The sequence below is a fragment of the Mycetomoellerius zeteki genome, unplaced genomic scaffold (assembly GCF_001594055.1).
Source record: "Mycetomoellerius zeteki isolate Tzet28-1 unplaced genomic scaffold, Tzet1.0 scaffold382, whole genome shotgun sequence".
Taxonomy (NCBI): domain Eukaryota; kingdom Metazoa; phylum Arthropoda; class Insecta; order Hymenoptera; family Formicidae; genus Mycetomoellerius; species Mycetomoellerius zeteki.
In genome coordinates this window covers 314579-333675 of record NW_017257373.1, presented here as the reverse complement: position 1 = coordinate 333675, position 19097 = coordinate 314579, and the positions used below count along the sequence as shown (strand labels likewise).

General features: G+C 33.9%; 3 protein-coding genes across 4 annotated transcripts; all 3 read left to right on the top strand.

Moving 5' to 3' along the window:
* The first annotated feature begins 278 nt into the window (after positions 1-278).
* Positions 279-6273, top strand: LOC108726077 (uncharacterized). Of its 2 annotated transcripts, XM_018453449.1 has the most exons (3): positions 279-443; positions 2300-2611; positions 2741-6273. In XM_018453449.1, exons 1-3 carry the CDS (start codon positions 414-416, stop codon positions 6164-6166), a joined length of 3768 nt encoding a protein of 1255 aa, XP_018308951.1. In that variant the 5' UTR covers positions 279-413; the 3' UTR covers positions 6167-6273. The 2 variants fall into 2 exon arrangements, with proteins under 2 accessions (XP_018308951.1, XP_018308950.1); XM_018453448.1 differs by having other exon boundaries at positions 2300-6273.
* Positions 6274-8860: 2587 nt separating this feature from the next.
* On the top strand, positions 8861-12550 carry LOC108726064 (ABC transporter F family member 4). Its single transcript, XM_018453432.1, has 4 exons — positions 8861-8892; positions 9562-10864; positions 11168-11644; positions 11931-12550. The coding sequence occupies exons 1-4, from the start codon at positions 8887-8889 to the stop codon at positions 12521-12523; spliced, it is 2379 nt and encodes a 792-aa protein (XP_018308934.1). The 5' UTR covers positions 8861-8886; the 3' UTR covers positions 12524-12550.
* A 1303-nt stretch (positions 12551-13853) lies between these two features.
* Positions 13854-15702, top strand: LOC108726067 (protein TolA). The gene is made up of 5 exons (XM_018453435.1): positions 13854-13893; positions 14384-14611; positions 14778-14974; positions 15101-15338; positions 15529-15702. The coding sequence occupies exons 1-5, from the start codon at positions 13876-13878 to the stop codon at positions 15619-15621; spliced, it is 774 nt and encodes a 257-aa protein (XP_018308937.1). The 5' UTR covers positions 13854-13875; the 3' UTR covers positions 15622-15702.
* The last annotated feature ends 3395 nt before the right edge of the window (positions 15703-19097 follow it).

Below are 19097 nucleotides of genomic sequence, written 5' to 3'. Positions count from 1 at the left end.
TTTCAATTGAGAGCATTTTTCGTGAGTATGCCCTCTCTCCATTTCTGTATAATTGCGATTATTGTTGCTAAAATTCCACGTGATGGGATGACGACTGCGTCCCATGATAGGTCGGACAATATTTCTCCAGGCGCACTCGCGTGTCGCGAATGAAAGTATCCTCAACGGTTGTGTGGTGTACAGGATAATATTTAGAACGATATTTTTCTCTTAGCCGCCGGACTGTATAAAGAAAATCGCGTATCTACTATGTGGCTCAGTTCTCGCGTGGAGGTTCACCACGCGCGTACCTTGAGATTATCACGAGGCGAGGATACGGAAACGAATGGTCGTTATCAATGTGAACGCGTAATACAGTGTGGCACATGAATCTCCTTTTTGTTTAATGTTTCATCTCTGGAGGAATCTTAAAAATGATTTCAATAAAAATGATTTTTTATTATGTAAGTACTTGGATCTGAGTACTTTGTGAAAGTGGGAAGTTCATTTGTGCGATGAAAAACAAAATTGGTCATCATTTAATTTTTGGTGTGAATAAAAACTTTTGGTGTAGAAAAGAATTTGGTATATGTATTAACAATCTGACATAAATTAATAAGGCGGAATATTGAATGCAATGTCGTATTATTGCTTTCAATTTAAGTGACAGATTTTTCTCTATATGTGTGAAATGGTGTGGAACTTTTTCTAAAAGAATATTTATCTAATATAGTGTATTTCTCTTTCTTTCTTTCTCTCTCTCTCTCTCTCTCTCATCATGATACATAGAGAAAAAGAGCACGTAAAAATATCTCATCTTATTTAATTTTTATCCTCGATTTCTTTTCTTCAAGCAATTTATTTTTTTGTTTAGAATTTTTTTTATTACCAGTGTCATATATTTTAAAGATTTTTAATAACAAAGTTACAAATTTATAAAAAATAAATAATAAATTGTTATAAAAGGCATTTGCATAAATAATATATACACTATATATTCTTTTATATGTACTTACTTTACATACTTTACATTCAAATAATTCAATTATTTTTTACTTTATTATTACATTATATTAATACATACATTTTAAATTATATCTTCTTTAATCATTATTCTGCTATGAAAAATTTTAAATGTATTGTATTAAATATACGAGCTAAATATATTCTTCCAAATTATTTATATAAAAATTGCTATCTAAAGTTTGCACTAAATTAAAAGCAGTATTATAATAGAGGAATTATTTTTTTGTTGCATGCTTTTATTTTAATATATATATTGTTTAGTACAACAGCAAAGAATTAAATTTAAAATGTGCATTATAAAAATGTTATCAATGCATACATATAATTTTTAAATGCTTATGAAACCTAATCGAGAGACACACACAAAATTACTTCTAAATAAAGATATGCATATTAACGACGTTATATTCCGATCGACAACTTCGACCGACTTGTTTAACGATAGGCATAAAGAATAGTTTAAATTGGCTCTGTTTTCTCCACAATTACTTTTCACCGACACTCTCTAAACGGATAAGGTATATAGTTAGCTGCTCGTATTTCTGCATCTTGTAAAAAAAGTCATTTATGTGATACAATTGCACTTCGAGCTTTGGAAATTCTTTTTTACAGCTTAAAATTATTACATTAACGGTGACATCAGTATGGGAGTCATTGTCAAATAATAACTCAAATGGCCATGAATCAGTGAGAAAGTCCACAAAGATTTGCTTCCTTGCACATCCAGTCCTTATTTCCATTGCACACGCATTTTACTTTTCCAGTCTGCTTTTCTTTTCTAGGTCATCTCCTTGACGAAACAGCAATTAACACTGCTTACTATCACGTAGCGGCTATCCAAACTTTGCAATGCATATCTGCTTTCTTCTTTAGCAAGACTTATAATTAAAAATATACATGTAATGTATCTTCCAGATCTCATACTTTTACAATAACTCAATGTTCTTTTTATGTTTATTATCAGTTTAATTATATTTTATCACCCATGTCTTACAATAAAATTTTAATTTTTAATTAATAAATTAATTTAGTTTTTTTATAAAAATATAATATATTTTTATAAAATTCTTTGTTGTATCATTCCAAATAAATTCTTTTAATTTTTACTTTATATATTTTATTTTACATTTAATTTTATATGTCAAATAATATGAAAATGATATAATATTGTCATTTAAATTTATTCAATTTATTATTAATAATTTGATTAATAATACTCAGACAAACGATTTGAAAGTTGACTCTTGAGTTTCAATCACAGATACAATTTAATAGCATTTCTCAACTTTCATAGGTGATATTGCTGTTCCTCGGTTGGCCACAAATAAGATGCTCAGAGGATGCTGACTTAAACAGTGAAGAGATCTTCGACCAGCTCGCAACTGCTTTGGAAACCGTGACACATGCTATAAAACCGAATGAAGACTCAAAGGACCTTGAAGAACAGCTCTCGAACATATCGTCGTCAACGGTACACTATGAAAATTCTAACGGTTTTGTCCCTATGGTACGATCCGTCTCGCCATCCGTCTCGTACGAACTCAACTCGTCACAGATCAATGACTACGAGCAGGAGAGATCTGAAGAAAGCAACGTGACAAATGCCGTAAGTGCTAAAGACAGTTTCGATTCAAGGGTGAAAAAATTGGAAGAGGATTTAGTATACTCCTCCGAAGCGAGGATCTTCTTGAGTCTACCTAGATCATTGACGAATCGCAGGTCTTTCGATTTGCAGGACGATAGGCTAAATGAGTTCGAGCTGCTGAAGGTGAACAACGACACCCCCGCGGTGGCTAATTACCAGGATTTTTACGAGAATGTACACAGCACAGTGAACACTAAGACCGACAGCGAGTCTGATAAATCTTCGAGGCATCCGAAGAGCGAGAGGGGGAAAAGGCTTGAGAACCATACCCGTAATTACGGTTGGCAGTCGCAACAAAACAATGACGCGGATATCTATGCTCAATTTTACTCGTACAATAAAGCCCAGGATAAAGGAAAGAAAACTTTTTATGGACAGGAGAAAGTCGTTGGTAATTATCAGCAGCAGAATACTGCGAACTACAATGGGCTGAGCGCGGCCAAGCAGAATGCAGAAGCGACCCCGTCCTCATCAAGGACGAATTACGAGGTCAACGAACTCGCGCATAGCGGAACTTATGGCGATGCCGCGGAATCGTCGAAGACACGCCATAGAGTCATGAAGCCGGTCGTCGTCGCCGAGCCGAGTAATCATAAAATGGAGATGAAGTTCAGCAGCCAGCTGAAAGACAACGAGTCTGATAATGATGAGAAAACTTTGAAAAACTCAGAATTTTCTAACTCACAGATTTACAACAATAACAATAGGCAGCGTAGTTATCAACGCCCGGAAGACTCCGAAGAAGTCTCAGATGAGAGCACGGATTACTACGATTATATCGACCGGCTAAGATTGAGAACGCAAAAAAATCGGAAACGTCCTGATTCCGTCAGAAAACAACTTTCTAAAGAACATCGAGGCACGTTGAACGAGAGCGCGGATGAGGGTAAGTATACATACAGCTCTGCAAAATTAAAATCACAACGGCACAGAACGAAGGCGAATCCATGGCTCAATGATCCCAGCACGAATCACCACGACGAGAGCGTCGAAGACATTCGACACGACTCTAGAGCCACCAGCACAAAAAAAGTTCATGGATCGAGGAATACCAACACGTGGAGTCAGATATCTCCGAATCTCGAAGTCTCTCATTCCAACGGGATCGAATTAAATCAGATGGAGAAGCAGAAATACATTGTTAATCTCGTGCCCGTAGCAAACTTCGATCACGCAACCGCTTTAGGTGGTAGCCAGGGTTTCGACATGTCCAATGCTATGTTGCAGAATCTCGCTACCGTCGCGCCGATTGGTGTATTCAGCACGACAACGCCTCTCTTGAGTACGCCTCAGCCTGTTCTCACTCAGAATTTGGCACTATCAAAAAACCTGGTCTCCACGCCGGTGCCCGATATCATTGTTGGCCAGAACACTTTCCAAAACCCCGTGCAGACGGTTCTGTTCTCACATCCGAGCAATCCAAATAAGATCATGAATACTCTAAGAGCGACTTACGTTCCGAGCACTATGACACCTGTATTCGCCCTCACGCCCAGCTTGACCCCGGCGCTGCAGAGTTTGAATGTTCACGGTATGCAGGGCAATGTAACACCACAAACGACCTTCACCGTGTTGCCGCAGCCGACTATTCAGACGTACCCAAATTTTCTACAGACGCCGCTGCAGGCAACTCAGATCCAGGTGAATCCCCACGGACTGCAAGGTCAGAATTTGATAAATCATGGTAATTTACAGATACAGAGTATGCCGACAGTGCCCACTCTGCTGTCCAGCCAAACGATACCAGACAGCAGAGCCAACTTGGAAATGCAGAGCAAGAAGAACGTGTATCCCACTTCCGGCGGGAACTTTCTCGCTACCGCGAGTCTAGCCGTCGGCCAGAATGGACAAAAGCAGGCGCCTAATGTTAATTCATATTATGTTCAGGGCCAGAATATGCAGCTAATTCCAACTCAACAGAATTTACAGGAATTGCAAGCTCAAATGAATAAGCAACTAGTAAAGGGTGGTAGACTGTCCGGCATTGTGTTGCAGGCCGCTGACAGTACGACTAGTCACTCGATTAATAATTTAAATATGCTGGGAGCGGCAAACGCTCATCTTCCGAATGTGGGTGCGAAAACCGTAGAGATCGTGAATCCAAATATCAAACCTAGTCCTCTCAATGTGAATGCTTATCAAGCGATGCATTATCCGGCTACTGTTTTGACGACACCCATCCCAATTTTCAGCACAATCGCCTCAGCTACTCCGCAAACCATTCTGCACAATTACGTGAACTCTCTGACAGAGTCTGGAGCTAGACCTAAGCAAGTGGATCTCAAATTTGTGCAGTCTCAGGAACGACCAGTGTTTAATCCTATCAATTTCGTCCCTAACGTTGACATTATCAAAAACCAAAACGCTCTTAACAATAAGTTGTCAATGAACGAACCCCTTCAGCCAGGTTTAAACCTGGTGTCCGCCATGCCCGGCGGGAACTTCTTTAAACCGTTGTCAGGGCAAACCGAGTTGATTATGAAGCCGAAGCTTGCGTCGGACTTGCAGAATTACGCTGAGGAAATGTTCAAAGAATCCTTGAAGACGATGTACAACTCACAGAAGTGGAACAACGACAGAAGGCCGACAAACATTCAAAATAATTCCGAAGCGAGTGACTTAGCCAAACTAAAACACGACTTGCAAAAATTACAGTCTTCCTTAACGGAGTCCAAATACAGAGAAATTCTTGAAGCGCACCAGAGCGAGAACAACATACACATGAGTGACATTTCCAACTCTTCAGGCGATAAAAAGAAATTGGATCCTCTATTGGAGACTTTGGAACATTTGCTAAAGACACAACCCGCGGGACCAATACATATCTATCATGGCGCTGTTAAACCTGGTCGCAAACCTAAACTGGAAGATGCAAACTTTGCTGCAAGTTCCAACTATGACTTCAATGACGATAGCTACTTGAAATTTCTTACGCCACCCAGACCGGATGCATTTCGTTCAAAAGTTCCCTTTCACGATAAGCAGATGAAGAAAAAACGACCTGGATCGAGATTCAAAAATGCCCCAAGGAAATTGAGGTCAAATAAAGGATCCAGTGGACTAGAAACATCTGCTAGTAATGTAGAAGTGTATCTGGATGGAATGCATCCTTACGCACGTAAGCCGCCTAAAGATTTCGATTCTGAATACTTTGACTACGATTCTAGGCACCGGTCGTTCCTTGATTCTTATCCAACGTTCACTACGTCGACGCCGGAAAGCCTCGGTAGAATCTTAAGGGAAATGAAAAGTAATACAGAATACGACATCAATCATCCTAGAATGCACAATCTTCTTGGTATGTTAATGAAGAATAAACAGTTGCCAAATAGAGCGCAGAACTATTTTCGCGACAAAGATCAATTAAGGCAATTCTTCGAGAGGGATAAGCGTCGGCTGCAGCAGCAGTTTTACGCTAATACCTTCAGGGATTACATAGACAAGTCCGACATCGTTTCGCAACCTACTTCTCTTGTCGAGAATGTCTATTCGGCGAACAACCGCGTAAATTCATAATCAAAAGTACAAGCAAGACATCGATCACGCGATGTGTTCGCTGGATCTGCGCGTAAAATCTGTACACTGAGAAAAATTTCTGATTGAAAATGGACGAATCAGAAAATTCTAATCACATTAATCAAAATTTTGATTATCTCACACAACCATAAATTCAAATGGAAAATTTTGATTTGTCCATTTTCAATCAGAATTCCAACTGATGCAATCAGACTCTTTTTCCAGTGTAAATATGCTCGTGAAAGAACTATAATTAATTAGGTAGTACGTACGTTTACCCTCCCGTTCGCGATAACGGACGACTTCCCGTCCGCTTTGCGCATTATCAAATGCAGCTTCATGCCAGTATCGAGCCGCTGCCTGCGCTGTTTGCACTAAGTGTTTAATTATAATAAATAAGTTTTATACGAAAGATGAAAAATCAGTCGATAGTATCGTATCCGCTCTCACGGAATGTTCGAGTCGAGGGGAAAGGAAATTCATCAGTCATCATTGTAAGACGCAGAAAAATGCTGTATATACATATTAAGTTAAACAAGAAATACATACGTCTTGTAATTTGTATCTGTTTTATATTCTGTTAAACTTATATATATTTCCTCTTCTTATCGACTTTCTCTTTTCTCTTTCATCTATTCAAGGACGTGATCAATAACTAAATACGCAATAAAAACTAAACATTTCTTCTATACCAAGGAAACATGCAAAGAATTTTGTAAAAGGTAAGTATTATAGTAACGTTTTATTTCTAAACAAATATAATTATAGTCTAATTAACTTAAATACATTGCTTTTTGTTATTTATCTAAAATATCTTTAATACTGAATAATCGTAATAAACACGTTAATAAAATGTAATAATTGTGATAATAATTGTGATAAACACGATAATAAAATATTCTTGATTCCTCGCCCTGATGAAGTGAACTGCAAGGTTCACGAAACGTTGGCATTCCAAGAATGGATCTGAACACGGAGAAAACCCGCGAAACGCAAGATTGTCACGATAATAAAATGTTTTTTAAGATAAAATAGATGATAATATTGAGTGTACTTATAATAATGTGTACTTAATTCCAATATTTATGCACAAAGCTTTTAAAAATTGTAGCTTTCAATAAAAATACGATGAACATCAAATTTTTACATCAACATTCTGAAGGCAAAATGTTTTCATGGTTGCATTAATATTCATAGCAGTTCTTTTCGAGCTTTTCGTGACAAAATCGGATCAGGATTTTAATCTTGGTTATAAAACTAAATTAATGAAAATGTTTTATCCTCTAGAAGGAATTGTTCTTCTTGAGAAAACCGAAAATGTTTCTTTATAATTTATGACATTACTATATTTTTATAATTATTTATAACAGTAAAATTAAAAAAAGAATGATCGGTTAAAAATATTAAACGTTCAGTATGTTTGTAAAGTAAATAAATTATTAATTTATTTTTTATGAATATATTATTTATGTCATATATTTACGTTATTATCATTTAAGGTTTGAGTTCTTGAAACTATCTATTCTACATAGAATGGTAAATAATACAAAAGTGAAAACAAAATCAATCGTAAATGATTATTATAATTTCAAAGAATAATTTTTTAATTTAAAACAATAATTTGTAAGTTTATGTTATAAAATATTAAAAATTGTTAGCAATATTTTCTCATTTTTGAAAATAATATTACATTATTTTATATAATCACAAAGTATAATAAGTGTAGATGTAGTTATAATTTTTCTCAATATTTTAAAATAATTGATTAAAAAGATGACCGACAACTTAGAAATCAGAAATTAGTAACTGCATTTTAGATAAACATTAAAATCTTATATGAAAATTAATTATTTACAAAATATAAATCAGCAATATGGCGAAAATATATACAACTGCATTCTTTCCACTTGATTGGCATAATAATTCAACCATAACCCAGAAGGAAGCGACGTTCACCTCGCGGTATGTAACAATCATTAGTCTTAAGATTTACTCAATGGAGCCTATACACATAAATCCATTGGAGCATTTTTATTGTGCAATAACCACTTTCTCGAAAACCCTGAGAATTAGACAGAAATTAGTTTGGGATTTACATTAATTCACAAAACGATTATGCTAGTTATGCTTGCGCAAGTTTTCTCAGAATAACGGCTAATAAAAGAAATAATCATTTTAGTAAATGATACAGTTATTATTATCTCTACAGGATATTCAATGAACATTGAAAATATATCTGTATAATTATACAGTAATTTTATGTTATTATTCCATTTCCATTTAAATCTATGTATTAAATATCTTATAAATATTTCCTATTATATGTTATTAACTAATTCAAGTTTTACTAAACAATCAAATAGGAAATTGAATTTAACCACATCCGCAGGTTTAGTAGATAAAGAATCGTTCGTCTAATTTCTCACGGTTGTATTACAATTTACATGATGATAATATAAATATAACGAATCACAAAAAGAGAGAAGTATAAGTTAATAAAAAGCTAGATCAATAGTTATGATTATAGCTTCACTGATCAGGGAGAAGCGAGATGATTTGACTCGGTTTTTCTCGATACGCTTTTTGCAAAGTTTAGGAAAGTCCAACCCATTCTGTCGTCTCGCATCAGTAAATCCCGAATATAAAAGATGAGAGAATGTCGGTCGCAACCAGTTAACATCGAACTTTGGTTTCTACTCGTACCGAACTGTACGAGTATCATGTTGGTACGTGCTTTTTTTTCAGTTTCCCAATTATTTTAAATAACGTTTACTGCACGTCGATCGTTTATGTGTATCGTAACATTGTAACAACAGTGATTTATTTCCAAATGTGATTAATTTAATTTCATGGATATGTTGTGCGATGAAATCGATTTTTATCATATATTTGTGATAACTGTGTATTTATTAATAATGTCATTAACATTTTTTATTTATGATTAAGTCAAAAACGTTGAAAAAAGTTTCAAATGCTACCTTTTCTATATTTATCGAAAGAATAATATTGCTGAAATATTTAAAAATTTAGATAAGATGTAGATTTAAAAATAATTTTGTTGGATCTAAATAATAATGTAGAACGCTTAAATATAATGAGCAATATTGTAAAAAATTTTGGCATTTTAACAACTATTTTGGGACATTAATTATTTCAACAGTCCAACAAAATTATTTTCAGATCTATATTTAGTTAAATTTTTAGATGCTTTAACAAAACCAGTTTTTTTCACGTAACATAACATATATAATTTACACGGACATCAACTTAAACTTAAATTTCATAGATTAATCGAACAAATTATTATACAACATATTATTTCTATTTTTATTAACATTTTTAAATATTAAATATAATTCGATATTTAAAGCGCGTGTGCGCTGAATACGTTCCAGATCGTAAACATCATTCTCTTTACGTCTACGATATGTTCCGCCACGAAGATCGTGACTTCGACTGGGGCTTCCGTCACGTCAGCAACATCTACTAAATCGAAACGCGTAGTCGTAGGTCCCACTCACAATATCCCTAATAATCAGGAGCAATCAAGAGGTATTCAAACTACACCAAGACTCCCGTCGCCTCAGGATATTAATTTGAGATTATCGCCTCATTATGGAAACGTCAAGGCATCAGTTACTCAGAGAGTGCCTTATACCGGAACAAATCACGGATCTGGTTCCCACGCATATGGCAGCGTGCCAAAGCGGCCGCTTTCCTACGTTTCTCCACCCACCCACCAGATAGAATCTCATCGGAGTAATTCGTTGGCTCCGTATTATGATATATTGAATAACCCTGATACTTACAAAGCTGCAAGGAGCGTCGAGAAACCGCTAGATGCATCTAAATCGATCGTGTCACAGTCGCATCAAAAATTGCAGGGTATCTATTCGCCTAACTACAATGCGTTCTATCAAGACAAACCAATTGAACTGTCCAGCTTTTCCGATTTCGAATATTCTCCACTCGCCAATATCGGCAAGTTTATCTCCCAGGGCGTTTCTTCTCCCACCGTCCAGGCGCCAGTGTATAAAATGAGTTATCCACTGTCAAAAGTTACCGATTACGCGCATGTGTACGCACCGAGCATTCCAACTGCGTCAAGCATTACTCCGTCATCGGACAAAACAACCCAAGGCTCTAGGCAAAAGGATGAAGCCACTGTAGACATGAATGGCAAAAAAATCTCGGTCCCGATCATTCGACTCCAAAGCAATTTAGATCTCTCGGAAGTTTTGCCCACCTTTGAGAATCAGCAGTTTTTACTAAGTTCGAACTATCCGATCGAATCGGATGTGGGATTTAAATTTGGGCCAAAATTGAACGTAGCAAGTAATGTTTCGCCGTTTTCATCGCCTCTATCGAGTTTTCAGGGTCAAGTTGTACCGATTCAGACGGCCAACAGTAATCCGCAATTTCCGCAGTACAAAGGCGCTAGTATAGAAGCTTACCCTGTTACGAATAATGTTCCTAAAGTGCAAGGCAATTACGAATCCCTTTATAATCAACCACAATTGCACTTTGACAAGGAGCATAATGACAATGTACAGCCTATTAATGTACGACAAAATATCGCTCATCCTCCTGTCGGAACGCAAGGCATTCTGAATGACGCAGAGATTATCAATACGAAAAATCCAGAGCCACATACACCCCAACCTGATGACGACGACGACGAAACTAGAGATGATGAAAGTGTGTATTATCTTCTAATTTGCGTATTTTCAAAGTAAAAAAACTTAAAATATTAATTATAAATTTAAAAAATTAGTAGGAACTTAAAATATTAAAAGTTAAAATATTAATTTATGATATATTAAAAAATGACAGATTTTTAATTTTTATAAATTTGTAAAATGAATGTTAAAAATTATTAGAAAAAATGCATTTGTATCGATATACTACTGATATTTAATAATAAACTAATATTTTTATTAAATTTTAATTTGAAATAATAAAATAAGTTTAAAATATTTATACTAAAAATATTATTCCTAGGATACCAAAATTCGGATAAGGAATACGATAGCAGTTCCGAAGATGACGACGGTGAACGTCAACCAGAAAATTTCAAAGCGTCACCAACGGAAAGTGACTTCAAGCCTTCAACGTCTTATCCTTTCAAACAGTACGACGAGAAATTTGGAAAACATAGAACGTATTCTAATGATGACGACTTCGAGGATAAACCATTTTCCAGCTATAAGAATTATTCATCAGACGACGACGAAGAGGAAGAAGACTCATCATCAAAATACCGTGGAGAATACAATGAATCCTCAAAACCATCACATGACTCGTTTGAAGAGGACGGTGAGGAAGAGGAGGAGGAAGAAGAAAGCCGTAAGCAGGAGAAACGAAACGAAGGCAATGAAGACTCTTCCGAGATGCAACTTCCAAGACGATCCAAGTATTACCAGAAAGACTTTGAGGAAGAATTCGAAGACTCTTATAAAGAAGAGCTACCGAAACAAGGTATGTAGAATGACAAATTGTATGCATATATGCGGCCTAGAATTACATTTATATTAGTTTTATCTAAAATTTTTTTATTATATATATCAGCATTATATATATTGTTAAACAATTTCGTTTAACTTTATCTCTGAAAATAACTTTAGAATAATACCACCATAAAATATGCAGAAAATAAGTTATTTTTGATCTATAGAGATTTTACATAAAAAATTATATTTTTATTAATTGAAATAATAAATTAATAAGTTTAATGGAAATATTAAATTAATATTTTTAATTACAGAATATGTGCACGTGAAAGAAGTGCCAGAAATAGACAGTTATATTAATTTGAGTTCTTCTAAACGGCAACCAAAAAATAAATCTCGCGTAAAGCAAGGACAATCCGAAGAATCAGAGAGTCAAGAATCTCGTAATTTCCGAAAAAATTGTAAGGTACCAAAGATGGATTATAGAGACAGCACCGCTTATGGTTCTGACATATCCGCTAAAACGTCGCCCAAAGTGATCTACGAGGAGTTTTTTGGATACAAAAAACCCAAGACTGAAAAATATTCTAAGCACGCGAAAATTGAGAAGTTCTCGTTCACTGAGAAATCACCGAAGAAAGATGACCACCTTCGTGCTGCTAAATATTACAAATTCAAGAATCCCAAGACCGAAAGTGAACACAGCTTAGAAGACAAAGATCCGTATTCTACCGTGGATGACCGGAAATTGAAAAAAAACTCATCTAAGAAAACGGTTCCTAGATCGAATGTGAGACAATTGTCAGATTCTGGCGATGGAACTTCTTTTTATAAGCCAAGTATATCGAGCGGTCGGGTGCGTTCTCTCACAAATGCAGAAATTTTTCGTGATTTGACGGGAATTTGAACAATGAGAAGTAAATATTAAGTTAAGAAACATATTGCGTGCAATATTCTCAAACCAAATTCCCTCGTTAAATCTTGTATCGACATCATGTGTACGAAAATCTGGATTCTTCTGTGCGGCTTTCTTAGAAGAAACCAAGTATTATGCACATTTACATTCGTTACTGTTACATTCTACGTTTATTATGTAATATTATAAAATAACACAATAGATTCCACATATATTATTTGTTAAGTTTTTTTGTTCTGTTTACACTGTTAAATTTATAGTGTCAAATTTAACTATCGTTTTGGTAAAAAATAATGATATATTTAGTAGAAGCAGTGGTGACTCACGTTAAGTTAAATTTGACACTATAGATTTAACAGTGTACTTATTATTTACACTGTTATTATAATATAGATAGTTATTATAATATCTGATAGAAATTATATCACAAATATTTTAATTTTTGACAGATATTACAAATTTATTTCAAAAAGATAATTTTATTGTATAAAGAAAACTCAAATTTTGTATATCAAACAAAAAGTCTTAAAAATATAATTTGTTTAATGCGTGTAAAAATTTAATAAAAATATAAGTTTAATCATATTGTGTGTTATCATATATTTTATAATATTTATATGATATGATATTATATCAAATTATTAATTTCTTTGCATTTTATTATACAAGTCATTAACTTTTGTATTTTATTATTCCATATTATAATTACATCATTCAAGTGCAACGTGTTTTTGTTTTGATTATGTTGTAATATTTATCCCATGAATGTAATATCATAAGTAGATTGTATATATTTTAATATCTATAAAATTAATATTTAATTGTAACTATTTCATTAAAGAATTAATAATTAGTTTTCTCTTAATTTTCATTATATCGATTTTATTTATATTTTATATTTCATAACTAATCTTATATATAAGTACGAAACAATACACACGTATAAACAATATCCTCTCATCAACAGATCGAATGTCCTCTCAATATCTATTAAATTTACTTGTCTACGTTAAAGCGGAAGTACTTGGTACGTACTCACAACTAGTTAACTACTTCCTGAATTCGAGGACGAGATATGATCTTTGTCCATCGATTTCTAAGATGTAAGTGGATTCGTGTGTAGTGATTGTATAGCATACGCCTTCCAGAAAATCGTTATTAGACAATAAAGGCCTATAATTCTGTTTGTGATACATGGACTTTTACGGACACCTTTAATAGTTTTAATTAATTCTATGATTATCCCGGAGGCGCTAGAGCATTCTTCCTCGTATCACAAGTTGTATATATACCGGAGGCCCACCAGTGGAGAATTCAGTATCATCAGCAATATTTCTCGCAAGATGAAGATCATCGTAACGGTAACTAAAAGCTCAAGCACATTTTTATCTATATTTTATCAGATCCACAAATTCTATAAATATAAGACTTTTTATATCTTATATCTCGTAAATAAAAAATTTCTATTTTCAAAATTAACACATGGAAACACCAATTTTGTTGAAGTAAAAATTAGCTAGATAGAGATTTGAAAACAAATTTGTTTGATTATCAAAATAATTACGTAGAAATTTCAAGCACGGCAAACAATACTGCAAAATGTTTTGACATTCTAGCAACTAGCTTTATTGTCCTACATAATTATTTTGATGGTCCAATAAAAAATTATATTCAGATTTAGTTACATTTTTAGATACTTTAGCAAAATCGTTCTTTCTCTTATATTGTGAAGTATTGGGAGGAATTCTAAAATTTCACAGAATCTGAGACAAAAGCTATCTAAGACAAAGAACAATCCTTTCCTAAAGCTTATATTTTCATCGATAAGAATAATTAAGCATTGATTTGTAGATCGTGCTTCTGTCCGCTATTGCGACCGTAGTGGAACTGAAATCGGATTCAAAGAAACATAAGCGCGGAGTGGCGTTTTTCGGATCGCCTGATTTCTTTGGGTTTGTGCCAGCCTTCTCTCCTTCGTGGGCCCCGAATTTTGCGACTTCGGCCTGGAACCCACCGATTGCTCCTGACGTAGCGCTCGCACAGGTCGAAGTTCAAGCTACGCACGATGTGGCACTTCAGGTACGCACATTTTTTTACGCACTTTATATTACACCGCGCGTGTTATACACACAGACTTCTATAGAAGTCTGTGGTTTATACATATTATACAGAAGTCATATAGAAGTCTGTGGTTTACATCATACGTAAAATTTGTGGAATACATTCGAATCAATTTACGTAACAGGCGTTGAAGGATCCGGTGCCCGGTACGCCCAGTATCGCGTACCCACCCGAAGTTTTGAAAGCGATTCAGCAAGCAAAGGAGGCAAACAACAACGTTGCCGTAGCTCAGCACAAAGTTGCGGAGGCGAAACAAGCCGCGTTGATTCAGCAAAAAGTTGCGTTGGCAAAGGAAGCGGCGGCGAGGGAAGCTGCCGCGAGGTATACAAATAATTAATTTTGATTTTTCATCATTACACACCTAATGTTCTACCGCAGTCCGCAACGTGACATCCACTGGCTGTCTACTTTTACGCTGCGCACTTCTAACATTTCCACTTTATGCAGGTCGCATGAAATTTCGCAATATGCTGAGACCGAAGCTAAAGCCAGCGCCCGACAGCTCGTGGCATTGCAACAGAGATTAGCAACCCTAAAGGATACTGTGGCAGCTGCACAGCGAGTAGCAGCGGCAAGAGAAGCCGCCGCAGCTGCAGCGATCCAAAGAAACGCAGCTAACACCGCCGCAGAATTACGAAAGCAGGATGTTGATAAGCAAATTAATCAGAGCGAGCAGGAAGCTAAGGTAGTATTATCAAAACTAATTATTTTTATTATATTTCTTTATAAAATAAATCAGTTATTTTCGCTAATATTATTAATGATTTTAATTATTACATGAAGTTCTTACTTAAAAATTGTTATCATTTATGTTATTAATTGTTATAAGTCAATTTATTCTTAATATGTTTATGTGTATTATTTAATCTAAATAGGAAAAAGATATAATAGCTGCAAAAGAAAACGCAATAGCAGCTGCAGTCCAGCATGCAAGCTTACAGAAACCTGCTCATCACCCTTGGGGTTAAAAACTGTTTCGTGTGACATTATATATATTTTACGTATATCAATAACAGCATATATTATACATTTGGTAATGGTTACATAAAAGGGCATTTATATAGTGTTATGAATATAATTTAGTAATTATTATATGTAAAGATCGTTTCATCAATAAAGTTATATACAGTTTTATTTTGTGAACTTTCGTGTCAATTTTATTATTTTAATATATATTAAATATTCTTACTTTTATTATCTCTCTAAATCTGACTCAGTGGATAGTCACTAATTACCCAGTGGCATACTTGGCACTGATACTAATCAATGAAGTTCAACTAGAAAAAGGAGAATGTTTGAGCATTACATAACTAAAATACTAAATTTGCACGTTAATTTCAATTTTCCAATACCATATTTAGTGAAATTAAGCATTAAAACAAGTTAGATCACATAATAAAGATTAGCTAGATTAGGGATCTCACATTTAATTCACTAATTACCAGTGGCATACTTGGCACTGATATCAGTGATTATACACTGATTCAGATTTAGAGAGATAAAATATTAATGTTCATTATTTTATGTAATTATTTTGTTATATTAAACAATAATCTTCCTAATTCTTTCTAAAACAGAATATAAACATGCTGTCATTTTTTAAAACTTCATTACAAATCAAAATTATTGGATATGAACCAGTCGTATTTTTATCGAATCGTTATTCGAATCTCACCGCTATAACATATTTCGTGAGAAATTCAGAATTATTGACTAACGAGATCCGAAAGGAATAGAAATTTCCCTCACAATTGATATACTTATCAATGCGATGTTTTTACTTCATTGCGCGATATGCCTTCATGATTTTATACCGAGATACATTTCTTTATTACACTATTCGAAAATTATTAGAATTCTTTTAGGTATAATCTATTAGAAATATATTATTTTTATTAAACTTAAACTTTATATACATATAATTACCTTGTTTTAATTTTTGTTATTTATACAAAATAAGAAAATATAAATTTTTGATGTTTCTTTAAAATAAAAAAAATATCTTTTTATATATATTTAATAATAACGTTAAAATTATAATATTAAAATGTTTTCCATTTTTATTCTTTTAAAATTCTTTTTATGACTGAACAAACATTAATAAGCTTAATTTGGTGTGTCTGTATGCGAGTGTACCTTAAACACACGTCAAATGTATGGCATATCAAATAAGAAAGTAATGAGAAAACAATCTAAGATTACATATATGCCATAATCTATTATAATTTATCCATTTTAAAGCATATACACACAATGAATCCATGAAATTTTATATTAATTCCTAACAATTTTTACAACATTGTTAATGCGGGAGTCCACTTTTAAATCGATTTCCACAGATCCATTACTTCATTCATAAAATTTCTTTTTTACTCACCAACCGTTGCGCAACAGCGGAGTTAATCAGCCACGTAGCTACGATGATTCTGTAACAAAAAGAAACATATTACATATACAGAATCTAAATTTAAAACGGTGCAAAAAAAACATAATGTTTAAAAAATATTTACTAAACGCACACAGCTCTTTTGAAATAAACTTTTATAAACGTATAATTTTGAAAACACAATTTTTTAAGCATCGAATTTTTTAATTTATTATTCACTTAGATATTTATAAAAATAATTATATATTTCCCGAAAGAAATCTTAAAACTACATATTTATAAAATTTCAAAATAATTTTAAAATAATTTTAAAGTCTTTTTTTTAATTATCATTTTTAAAATATTGTAAAATAAAACGGCTCAAGAATAAACAGAACAAATATTAACGGCAACGAGGGTACGTTAGCTTCCCCGTCATTGGATTTTTACATAAAGAGAACCATTTTACTCAAGTATCTAAAAATTTATCTATATATATAATTCAGATACATCCGAAAATTTTTAGATACTTTAGAAAAACCGTTCTTTTCGTGTATATCCTCGAGGTACTGAGTCCTCCCACCACGTCAAGGTCGTACCCATGAGAGGGAAGATATCATCTGAAAAAAAAATGTAATATACTATTCTATATTACTATGCAATTATCGGTTAACTTTTAAAAATGAATATCAAACACGTTTGCAATTCGTTGCGAGATAAATTCAAAGTAGATAAAAGGACTGAATTTTTTATTTATAGACAATGTCTGTAAGATATTATTAGAGTCAATGGAATGGCTAGAGATTATTAAAAAAGAGAAATGTTTCTTTTATTAACGACAAATAGTTCCAAAGTTAAGCTTAATTTTTTATACGGATCGTATAACGAAAGGTGCATGGAAACAAAAAATTAATTAAATTATTAATTACACAAACTATATTAATTGTGAAAGCAGGAATTGCGTTATTTGCGAGTTATATTAACGTTGCTTTTTTATGACTCGTACGATACCGTTCGTATATACAGGTAGTCGTGTCGCGTGTCACTCTTCTTCACATTTCTTTTTGAAACGTAATCGCGAAATATTGTAAATATTTCAAATTGTGTTACCATAAGCGATTAGTTTGTAATAACTTTGTGTTATACAAAATCAGCGCAATGTACGCAATATTTTTAACAAAAGATTGACGCATTGTAGCTTTTGAATCGTACTGTCCAGTAATTCAATAAATCTAAATTCATGCATCGCTTCCGATTCGAAATTAAATGGAAAGTGATATTCAAAACTCTCGACGAGACTCTACTGAGACTCTACTCATCTATTCATGGCCATTAAAGAGGAAAAGTGCCAGTCTAAACGTGACAATTCGTAATTTTGAAACAGTACTCTATATATTTCGACGCCTATTTCGAATCTGTGATAAAATAACTGCATACCTTCGATAAACAGCAGTCGCTTCGACATGTTCACAGGTCGCAAATTATAAGTACTGATCAATTCGCGTTCGTAGATCTCTAATTTTCGTGGATTAATTAATGCGCATCCAGAGCAACTCGTAGTCGTACTACTGCCGTCTTCCTCCAAGGTCGCCGAGCGAATACCGAAGTGATGACGTAATCAACCATTACGCCGCGCGGCACGCTCCCCCTCGCTATTCCTTGCCCGTACCCCCCCCCCCTCCCCTAGCTGTTCGTCATTCGATTACCCCACGCGTATGAAAAATATTCAGTCTATTCAATTATTCGTATTTACATGATTTTGAGAAACGGATATCGTCGTACATTTCGCGCTTTGCTTTGTGGCATCTCTGATATTTGTTCAATCCTATATTACTTGCGCGATTCTTCTATATATACAGGGTGTTTCCAAATTAAATGGCAAAACTTCGGGAGCGTGTAGAGGAGTAAAAAACTAAGAAAAAAAGTCCTATAGACATATGCTCCTTTTTGCTTTGTTTCGCAGGAAATCACGAAAAAAGAAAAAAATATATTTAATTTATTATTTTAATTATTTTATTTATAAACTTTTTAATGAAGATTTTGTTCGAAATGTGCACCTCTTGCAGCAATACAAGCATT

Bases quoted from the DNA above. Each gene is read 5' to 3' on its own strand.
- LOC108726077 (XM_018453448.1), top strand. From the start codon at position 414: ATGATTTCAATAAAAATGATTTTTTATTAT. The intron at 444-2,299 runs GTAAGTACTTGG...CAACTTTCATAG, and splicing joins TAAAAATGATTTTTTATTAT to GTGATATTGCTGTTCCTCGG.
- LOC108726067 (XM_018453435.1), top strand. The intron at 14,975-15,100 runs GTATACAAATAA...CACTTTATGCAG, and splicing joins GCGAGGGAAGCTGCCGCGAG to GTCGCATGAAATTTCGCAAT. The intron at 15,339-15,528 runs GTAGTATTATCA...TAATCTAAATAG, and splicing joins AGAGCGAGCAGGAAGCTAAG to GAAAAAGATATAATAGCTGC.
- LOC108726064 (XM_018453432.1), top strand. The intron at 10,865-11,167 runs GTGTGTATTATC...TATTATTCCTAG, and splicing joins CGAAACTAGAGATGATGAAA to GATACCAAAATTCGGATAAG. The intron at 11,645-11,930 runs GTATGTAGAATG...TTTTAATTACAG, and splicing joins AGAAGAGCTACCGAAACAAG to AATATGTGCACGTGAAAGAA.